This window comes from Zalophus californianus, chromosome 7 (genome assembly GCF_009762305.2).
Source record: "Zalophus californianus isolate mZalCal1 chromosome 7, mZalCal1.pri.v2, whole genome shotgun sequence".
Lineage (NCBI taxonomy): Eukaryota > Metazoa > Chordata > Mammalia > Carnivora > Otariidae > Zalophus > Zalophus californianus.
The window spans coordinates 100,955,236-100,966,248 of record NC_045601.1 but is presented as its reverse complement, the minus strand read 5'-3'; the positions used below and the strand labels follow the sequence as shown (position 1 = coordinate 100,966,248).

Genomic DNA, 11,013 nt, shown 5'->3' with positions numbered 1-11,013 from the left:
TAGTTCTGTGAAAAAAATATTATTGGTATTTGGATAGAGATTGCATTGACTCTGTAGATTGCTTTGTGTAGTATGGACATTTTAACAATATTAAATCTTCCAATCTATGAGCAAGCATGGTTTGTCTTTCCATTTGTTTGTGTCATCTCCAATTTCTTTCATCAGTGTTTTACAGTTTTTAGAGTACAGGTCTTCCATTTCCATGTTTAAGTTTATTTCTAGGTATTTAATCCTTTTTGGTGCAATTGTAAATAGAAATGTTATCTTAATTTTTCTTTCTGCTACTTCATTATTAGTGTAAGGAGATACAAAAGATTCCTGTATATTAGTTTTGTATCCTGCAACTTGCTGAATTCATTTCTTACCTCTAATAGTTTTTTAGTGACTCTTTAGGGTTTTCTATGTATAGTATTATGCCATCTGCAAATAAGGACAATTTTACTTCCTTACTTCTTTGGGTGTCTTTTATTTCTTTTTCTTGTCTGATTACGGTGGCTGGGACTTTCAGTACTATGTTGCCTAAAAGTGGTGAGAGTGGACATCCTTGTCTTGTTCCTGATCTTCAAGAAAAAGCTCTCAGTTTTTCACTATTGAGTATGTTAGCTGTGGGTTTGTCATATATGGCCTTTATTATGTTGAGGTATATTCCCTCTAAACCCACTTTTTGAGAGTTTGTTTTATCATTAACAGATGTTAAATTTTGCAAAATGCTTTTCTGCATCTATTGAGATTATAATGATTTTTAGACTTCATTTTGTTAATGTGGTGTTATCACGTTGATTGATTTTCAAATATTGAAACATGTTTGTATCCCAGGAATAAATTCCACCTGATCGTGGTGAATGATCCTTTTATTTTTTATTTATTTACTTTCTTTTTGGGGGGAATGATCTTTTTAATTATTATTGAATGCAGGTTGCTAATATTTTGTTGAAGATTTTTGCATCTATATTCATCAAAGATATTGGCCTGTAGTTCTTTTTTTTGTAGTGTCTTTACCTGGTTTTGGTATCAGGGTAATGCTGGCCTCGTAGAATATATTTGGAAGATTTCCTTCCTCTTCTATTTTTTAGTATAGTTTGAGGGGAATAGATATTAACACTTTATTAAATGTTTGGTGGAATTCACCTGTGAATCCATCTGGTCCTGAACTTTTGTTTGTTGGGAGTTTTGGGATTACTGATTTAATTTCATTACTAATTTTTGGTCTAGTCAAATTTTCTAATTATTCCTGATTCAGTTTTAGAAGATTGCATGTTTCTGAGAATTTATCCATTTCTTCTAAGTAGTTCAATTTGTTGGCATATAATTTTTTATAGTTGTCTCTTATAATCCTTTCTATGCTATGGTGTCATTTTTTACTTCTTCTCTTTCATTTCTGATTTTATTTCTTTGTATCCTCTCTCCTTTTTTTCTTGATGACTTTGGCCAAAGGTTTATCAATTTTGTTTGTCTTTTCAAAGAACCAGCTCTTAGTTTCATTCAAGAAAATTCATTTTAATGCAAGAGGCAAAAATACTCAAGATGCAAAGAATGAATGATATATAATTGATCTGTGGTTTTCTTTATTCATTCATTTAACAAATGCCTCTGAGTGCCTACTTTGAATAGACTTGGTACTGAGCAATGGGGATTTGTCAGTGACCACGGGACAATTTCTCTGCCCACAGGGTGTTGAAATCCTACTTGAGATAGGTACATGATAAACAAGCAAATAAAATAATTAGAGGCTCATTAGGAAACAATCTGATGCAATAATTAAAAGTAGGGGTGGGGAGAAAGGGCAGAGACAAAACTAGTCTTCACAAGCATTTTGGGGAAGTAATTTTCATTAAGCACTCTTCTTCTCACTATAGGTATCTCTGGACCCCTCAGTTCTTAATACATCATTTTCCCATAACATTTCGAGGGACATCAAAAAAATTCATGCTATCTTATGCATATCCAACCACATGTATGCCCTGGCACTATAAGACCATTGAAGTGAATACCCTTCCTCCTTCACAGTCTACATGCTATATGCCTTCATTTAGTTTTAATTTAGCACTTAAGAAACTTTCATGCAAGGATCTCAAGGACTGAAACTTAATTTCATAATTCTCAATTTCATGGTCACAGGAGCCCTTACATCCATGTGAGAATAAAAAACTATGTGCTTCAAAGTACAGAGTGCTCATGTCTGTTCTCCAATAATTATCTGTTGACCACACTTTAATCCAACTTCATAGAATTGCATGTGTGGACACTAGTCTTTTTGATTAATAAGCAATATCTTAAATGCTAAAGTCAAGGGTTGAAAAGTCATTTAAATATGTATTACTGAAAAAAAAACAAAGTAAGTTTTAATCATCTGTTGCCTCCAGAGTAAGGAAAAAATAAGGATAAGTCAACTAAAAAGGTCAATAGTCTGTTGTAACTTTTCAAATATCATCTTCTATTCAAGTTCAGTGTAGACTTGAATTAAAGTGAAGGGTTTTGGAGATTTAATCGCCTTAAAGATCAAAACATTTTTCCAAAATAGAATATACAAGAGGTGAAAAAAAATGCTCTCAGTACTTTCTTTGTAACCTCTCCTAATGTTAGAGGAAAAGGTAATATTTGACCAACGAAGTTCAAGGGGCAGATTCATGTTAGAACGACTGGCTGATAGAAGTTAACATCACTCCCTTTAATGCCTAAGTGGCTCTTTAACTCTCAGAAATTTAAGTGCTGGATTTAGAAAAAGAAAGGAAAGAACTTTAAAAGGTGTTAACTTCATCTTGTGCCATAAAAGAGGAGATGTTTAATTAAGCCACTGGTAGTTCTTGGGTGGTTTTCAGTTTAGTTTTATACTTTTGAGATGAAAGGGTATGCAAAATTATGTACAAAGCACCTTTTAGAAACTTTGGAAAGGTCAAGGAGAAAATAGCTGGATTTCAAAAGCTGAACTTTTCAAGGTTTTTCTCTGATTTTTCTAAAACAAGATAGCCTCCTACTCCTCTTAATAGTTCTTCAAGGCCCTTTTGGTAGCCAAAATCTTTGTTCTTTTTTTTTAAGCAGCTTTGTAACAGAAGAACTAAAAATTAATTATGGCTATGGAACTTTTACACAGAAGAGTTTAAAAAGCACAGACGTAAAGAAGGGAAAAAGATGAGGGCCCATTTATCTTATATTGACAGGACTAGCTTCAAACGATGACCTTGAATCATAATCATCCTAATGAGCTCAAAATATTTCACTTTAACAAGTGAAACTATAATCAAATCAGTTTCTGAAAGCTCTACTAATGAGCATTTCCTTTGATGAAAACATGGTTCACTGTCTTAGTCTGCAGGAGGTGCACTACAGTAAGGGGCCAGCTCCTGACAACTCATTAGCTGACCTGGGGAGAGAGTAATTTGAATGCTTTTGATAAAAATTTCAAGGCTTTTTTTTAACTTAAATTACAATTTATGCACTTTTATAAATAGTATAATTTTTCTAAGTTGGGGGAAACTAGCAGGAAGACTTCAAAGCTGTGGAACAAAGTTTGTTTACCACATTTGGGCTGTTTGTAACCCCAGAACCAGAAAGGGGAAATATGTTTCATTAGTGACTGCTAACTTGGAGCCAATCTTTATATTGTATTTTTACAGGCTGTATTTGTACAGAATGGTATGATGTCAAGTGAATTTTACGGAATGACATTTTGTAAGATTTAGGGTTGTAAATTGGAAGTCACTATTATTTACTATGAGTCTTAAGAACATCTGAAACTACTTTGTCCATCAAAACAAATTATTCAATTTACCTAAAACAGAAAAATAAGCTGCAATGAAATCAGAATGGAGAAGCGTGGTTTACTTGTATTTTTACTTCTTGTCAAGGATTTCCCCCCCATTAAAATTATTCATGATTTTAACTACTCCTGTGCTCTATTCAGCATCAATAAATGATCTCTCTCTCTCCCTCTTTCTCTCTCTCTCTCTCCACAGAGTAGACTTGCTGTCAAAGCAGAATATAAAACAGAAGAATAGTTCAGCTACTTTAAGTATCCCTGGGAGACAGATCTTAGGTGCTTCAGAGGGCCAATTCCTTGTCTCCTCCCTCCCCCCAAGCTTCCCTTTGCAGTTGGGGGTGTTCTACTTCCTTTCTATTTGTCCTATTTTCTTCCTGTGTTCTGCTAGGCAAACCACTGAGATGGTTTGTGTCATAGGCACATGAGACACTGTTCTCAACTGTCAAGTATTTAATTCTCTGTCTCTTTTTTGCTTTCTTTCCCTATCCCTCTTGACTTGGATTGAGAAACAAAAATATTTTCAATATTTTGGAAGACAAGTTACTGAACAGAAGTAGGACATCAAAAAAAAAAAAGAAGGGACTGTTATTTTACTTCTCAAAATTATCCCTTGCTTAAAAGCAAAATATTCATTTTGATCTGTGTGTGTGTGTGTGTGTAAAATATACACATTCAATTCTCATTATTCATGATATTTCTGTTCTATAAAGTCACTATAAACACTGAATTAGCAAATACTGGATCATTGCTCCTAGAAAAAATACAGGGTTATGTTCCTTTGAGCCTCTGGGCACAACATTTTCATCGACCGATCAATACATAACCTTGTTATTTCTGTGTTTCTACTTAATGACACCTTAGTTAATATATATTATTGATTCTTTAACATTGAATTCATGGCCCTTTTAAAGAAAAATTATTCTGATATTTATTAAAATGGTAAGGAAGATTTTGTTCAAGATTATTGCAATAGGGGTAATATAATAGGAGCAAGATAAGAATCAACTCTGAATGCAGCATGGACATGTGGAAATTTATAGGCAACAAGGAGAGTGAGAGAGTCAGTGGATAGAAAATTACTCAGAGGAGACATCAACAGTAGAGGGAGTCTTAAAAACTGAACTAATAGGGTTCTTGCCAAAGGCAGGCTAAGGACATAAACATCAAAGCTAGGGAATGAGGAACTTAGATATCAAAAATGATCAGATATTAGGGTGAAGGGATTCTCTCCAACCTGACTTAACAAAATTCTTTGCTAAGACTGGACTGGGCAGGTCAAAGACGGGGCAAGGGTCAAGGTAGACACCTACTCAGGAAGAGGGCTCAAAGGAGCTTGACTAAAGTTTAGTCAAAGAGTTTTTGTCAGCCAATAGCACCGTAACTTATGCCTGAACAAAGCTTATCTAGCTTACATATTTTCTCAGTAAGGCACATCACAGCCTTCTGCACTTAAACATCAGGAAGCTCTTCAGCACGAGACTTGGATACCATTGTAACAGCAAAATCACTAGCAAAAAGCACACAAATGTGAAAAATATGGCACTAAATAGGCCTTTAAAGGGATACTTGTTTGCAGTATGAGAGGTAGAACAAAGAGGCAGAGCGTAGCACTGTTCTACCTCCGCTGAGAGTGAATGCTTCAGGCAACCAAATATTTCACTGCTCTGCGCTAAATACACACAAATGACCATTAAAGCACATGAATATAGATTCTGAGGTCACAAATAAATTTTAGCTAGTTAGATAATTCACAAATACAGCATCTACAAATAATAAGGATTGACTACATATCCACACACATACACGCACTCACACACACACACAGAGATCTGAAGAATGTTAGTCTATTTAATTAAATAATATCAGGTTAAAAAAAGAGGTTTGGATCCTGCATAACCTTTTCATTGGGGGAGGAGAGGGAGCACCATGTCTGGAAATGCAAGAAAATTGAACCCAACATAAATTAAGTAAGTAATTAAGTTGCAGTTATAGAGGGAAAATAGAATATATTAGCTTGATAATCCCATATTTGATTGAAGACTATACTAATTTGACAAAAATCTAACTTTCTAAATCAAAATAATCTATTATTGTTTTTGCTAATAAGTTCCTGTCATTTTAGTCAATATTACAGATTCAGTAAATAAAAATCAGCGTATGCCTAAAAGCTGACCCTGGATATTTAAGGATGCTAAATAATGTGGACTGTCACTAATTGTGATGACCTGAGACCTGAGATTAGCTCGTGCTCCAGAATTTGGGAGGGCTTCTCCACCAGGGTCATCTCTGAACAAAGCTATCTCATTCTTTCTTCAGTATCAGGATTTAGCCTCCTTTGCTCAAGCTCTCCCTATTAGTATGGAGCAGCGGGATGGGTTACTCTCTCAGCCTGTTCTTCCGAAGGGAGAAAGTAGAACTGGCCTCTCTTTTGGAAAGTAAGATACCCAACAGGCAGAAGTCACCTCCTTCCAATAGACCCACCGTGGCACATCTGGAGCAGTAGGGTCAGCTGCCCAGATGCCTACACACTACACATATCCTTTTTTCTTCTATAAACAAAATCTTACCATGAGGCTCTAGACTATATAGGAGCTACTCCCAATTGGTCCAATAAAACTTACACCCTAAGCCTCTGATTCATTATACATAACCCAGAGAAGTACTGTCATCCAATGCATTTTCCAAGTTACTCAGTTCTCAGCATGTTAGACAGGTTTTCTCCTCTACTAGCTTTTCTCTAAGCACCTTTGTGAAAACTGAAGAAAACCACAGAATTCCACACCTCCTTTCCTGGGAGGATGTGCCCTGCTACTAGCAACTCAAATTTTCCCTCCCAAGGGAAATATTGCCTGAACTCATTCTCTAGAGGTAAGTGGAAATAATTCATGTCTACAAGGAAGAGGAAGATGGAACAGGACTCTTGTGGAGCCTGTGGTCACCTCCTTCATATCTCTGTCCAGATCTGCCTATCCTCTAAGCATAAGTTATTCATTTATCACCATTCATTTAACTTTCAATCTCACACCGTCTTCAATAACCCCAATGGCATTACAGAGATTTCTTCTCTTCATTTTATTGTTTGCTTGATTACTTAGTGTCAAAATTAATTCAGGGGATTTCTTGGTTGTATAAATCATGTGACAACACATAGAGATGTTACTTATATCATATTCCCTACCAAGCAGCATAGTGTTTTCATTCCAAGTGGTGGCAGTCCAAGAATCTCACCTACTCAACAACCATATGTCAATTTTACAAAGTAATATTAGCCAATCAGGTGCCAAGGTTCCAGATCTTTAGCCTGAAGAGACCCAATTCCTAGATACAAAAACCACTTAAATTCCCAATTTATGGATTTCTGTATTGTTTTGGTTTTTAGTTTTTAAATAAAATAACACGTTTTCTATGTCATAGTTTGTTTTTTTAATTTTTAAATGAAATGTCGTGATAATGATTCCAGGATAAATTTACATCTACTCCTATTATAAAACCTTCAGACAATACAGAAACTATAAAGAAACTACAATAGCCACTGTTAACACTCTTAGTAACCATTATTTGAAATAACTACTATTACCTGCAATAATACAATCAATATTCTCAAGCATCTGTCTTCAGAGTTATAGTGTTTCTATACAATAAATTATTATTATTATTATTGCTGGTCCAATATGCATATTTTAAGATTTTGATAATTTTACTAGATACCTTTCCAAAGTGATTGTATCAATTTATAGTTCTACTAAAATTGTACAAAGCTGTAGCTTCTGTATTCCCTTGTCAGCATTGGATGTCATCAGACATTTTAATAATTGCTGAGCTTAGATAAAAACTTTATAAACCCCCCGGAGCCCGAGCAGTGTGAAGAAGAAGAGGCGAGAACGACCCCCGGACCGGCCAAAGCCCGCGTGCCACTGCATCCCCGCGTCCAGCGCTTACGACCCGCCGCCGTCGCCACCATGCCCAAGAGAAAGGCTGAAGGGGATGCTAAAGGAGATAGAGCCAAGGTGAAGGATGAGCCACAGAGAAGATCTGCAAGGTTATCTGCTAAACCTGTTCCTCCAAAGCCAGAGCCCAAGCCTAAAAAGGCCCCTGCAAAGAAGGGAGAGAAGGTACCCAAAGGGAAAAAGGGGAAAGCTGATGCTGGCAAGGATGGGAATAACCCTGCAGAAAATGGAGATGCCAAAACAGACCAGGCACAGAAAGCTGAAGGTGCTGGAGATGCCAAGTGAAGTGTGTGCATTTTTGATAACTGTGTACTTCTGGTGACTGTACAGTTTGAAATACTATTTTTTATCAAGTTTTATAAAAATGCAGAATTTTGTTTTACTTTTTTTTTTAAGCTATGTTGTTAGTACACAGATCACTTCATTGTTTTGGGGGAAGGGCATATGTCACTAACAGAATATCTCCAAAGCTAGATTGATACAAGGGGAAAAACACCTTTCCCTTCTAGTTTTGAGAAACTTCCTCTTGGCTCCCAGGAAGAGGGATTCCTTGATGTTGACACACATGAGCCGCCTTGGCACAAACCCCTTGGTGGTGTGGAAAAACTAAAACTCATTTTTTTATGTCTTCTTCTCCCTGTCTGCCTTCAACATAGACTTGACTCCCTTAAACCCAGAGACCTGTTGGAACCTGACCCCCAAGACATGGTTCCCAGTATGTCAGGCAATCTGGACTTTACAGTGTCACCACTGAGATGGCATCCCTCAAAAAATTCCTTTTTTAGCTCGTGGATCTTCAGATTGATAATTCTGCCATTTTCATTTCATTTCCTGAAAGTCAGGGTCGGCTTGTGAAAAGCTGTTAAACAACATGCTAAATGTAAACTGTCAACCCTCACTCTGAACTTTCCCTGTTCAGAGCATCTACATGAAGACTTCATTGGGTTTTATAGTGGCTTTCTGATTTTGGTAGTCCATTGAAGAAGGGAGTTTGAAAGTTGTTGTATACTGTTAGCGATTGTCTGCCCATGTCCTGCCTGAAATACCATGATTGTTTATGAAAAGTATCTTTAATAAAGCTGGATACAGTTTGAAAAAAAATAATTGCTGAGCTGATACCTGAAGAATGTTTGTTTTTTGCTCTTTTAATTTTCATTTAGTTATTGTAAATGAAGGTAGAAAATAGTTTTTCACTGTCTGTAAAGTTAAGCAAGACAGCTTTGAGAATGGGACCCAAAATAGGAGCCCACTAGTTTTTTGAGAAAATTAGTGTTTGGTTTATGTATGAATTTTAGCTTCTGTATCAATACTTAAAGAGAAAATAATGTTTAGTTTTATTCTCTATTATCTCACCATGGAAAGAGGTTGAACATCTGCTATTCAAATTCCCAACCCCAAATCCAGGGATCCAGTTTTGGTGTTTGTCAGTCTTGTCTATGTAGTATTTATAGTTTGATTAGTTTACTGGCATTTCCTTTTGTTCTAAACTCATATAAGAGAAATTAAATTTTCACCATCCTCCATATTTTTATATTTCATGTACTTTTTAATGATAAGCGCATTATTTTTATACTAATAATGCAATTACTAAAATATAAGCTTATAATGAGATAACCAAATAGTGAAAATTGAACTCCAGTGAAATCTTGCTTATGAAAAGTGTTACAAAGAAATATTATTCAGTGAGATGCTTGATTTCTTTCTGTATTACAGCATTAGTATGGAGAACAGAGAACAAAATGCTCCCATTGGCACTGACCTATTCCTTAGCAGTTTAATGCAATCCTTTCAGTTTATGCATCATTCTTTGGCCACAATCCACCAGAAACTTCAGGTACATATATTAGCGATCACACATAAATTAGGCCGCACACAAAGGCTGACTTTTACAATTGCGCCTTGATGTTCTAACACCCAACAGGTATCAACCCAGAGGCACATGATAAGACAGTCAAAATAAATTAAAATTCATACGTGTAAGCCAACGCCAATCCACATACACACATACTCACACTCAGGCAGACACATCAACATAAAATTACTGGCATAAATTTTGAACTGAAAAAATATCAACTCATACACTTTTTGTCTATGGTTAAAGTTATGATTTTAAAATAAGTCTCAAGTTGACTTTTAATGAATGAAGGGATGATAATAGTTTTCAATTCTTAAAAACAACTTACAGAATTTCATTTTGTAAAGTTCTCCTTAATATCTAGAATAATTTTAAAGAATTTTATTGAATTTCTTTTTATCAAATATATTTAAAAACTGGAATGATTATTTTTATGAGCTCGCTTTCTTCATATATTTTGATACCCAGGAAAGAGTAGGTATTATTGAGAAACCAAGGAGGAGTATGGCTTCCCCAATCTGTTGGCTTCCTTAATGGAATATTACTTTCAGCTTTTCTTCCTTTTTGCTAGTAATCAAACCAATATATAACAGAGAATGGAGGCCTCTAATATGACAACTACATATTAATTAAAAGGTAGATATTAGGAGAGAAAAATTATGTGCATCATTTATAAGAGAGTACCAGAATTCTTAATATTTAAAGAAACTGTATTCAACATTTTGAAAATAGGACAATCCATTAGAAAAATGGGCCGAGGACATGAATAAGAAGTCACAAAAGAATAAACACAAGAACAAACACAAGTGAATAATAAGCACATTAAATAATGTTTAACTTCACTATTAATAGAAATCAAAACAAAATGCTCTATTTCATCCTTCAGATTGGAAACCATAAATATGATAAAACTCATTAGTCATATTGGTCTCGGATTGGTCAGGTGGAGATATATGGAATTATTTATACACTGTTGGTAGAAGTCAAATTTTATAATCTTTGTTGAGATTGTATTTTCATAAAATTTCTCAAAAGCCTTAAACAACTCATACTTAGCTTCTCTAGCAATTAGACTAGCAATTCTAACAATTAGGACTAAGGAAATAATATATGTAAAAGGTTGGTTATTATACTCAAGCTTATAATCACTATGATGGAAAATAAAAACACCTAAATATTTATCAATATGATTTCGGATAATGAAAAAATCCTAAGCAATTTAAAAGAGTAAGACAGGTCTCATTTCACTTAATAAGAGAAGATATATTCAAAATATAAGCTCCAGAAAACTATGTACAGTACGATCCCTTTAGTGTTAAAAAAAAATCTTGTACACGTATGTATTTCTATTTTTTTGTCTACCTATGTGATCTTTTATATGCAAAGATATTTTTTAAGAATATGTACAAGAAAGTGTTAACAGTGGTTATGTCATCCATGTGATATGAAAGGGA

General features: G+C 34.9%; 1 protein-coding gene across 1 annotated transcript; it reads left to right on the top strand.

Annotated features, from left to right (window-relative positions):
• Positions 1-7,592: 7,592 nt before the first annotated feature.
• Positions 7,593-8,525, top strand: LOC113927184 (non-histone chromosomal protein HMG-17-like). Its single transcript, XM_035728595.1, has one exon. It carries the CDS (start codon positions 7,717-7,719, stop codon positions 7,987-7,989), a length of 273 nt encoding a protein of 90 aa, XP_035584488.1. The 5' UTR covers positions 7,593-7,716; the 3' UTR covers positions 7,990-8,525.
• Positions 8,526-11,013: the final 2,488 nt, after the last annotated feature.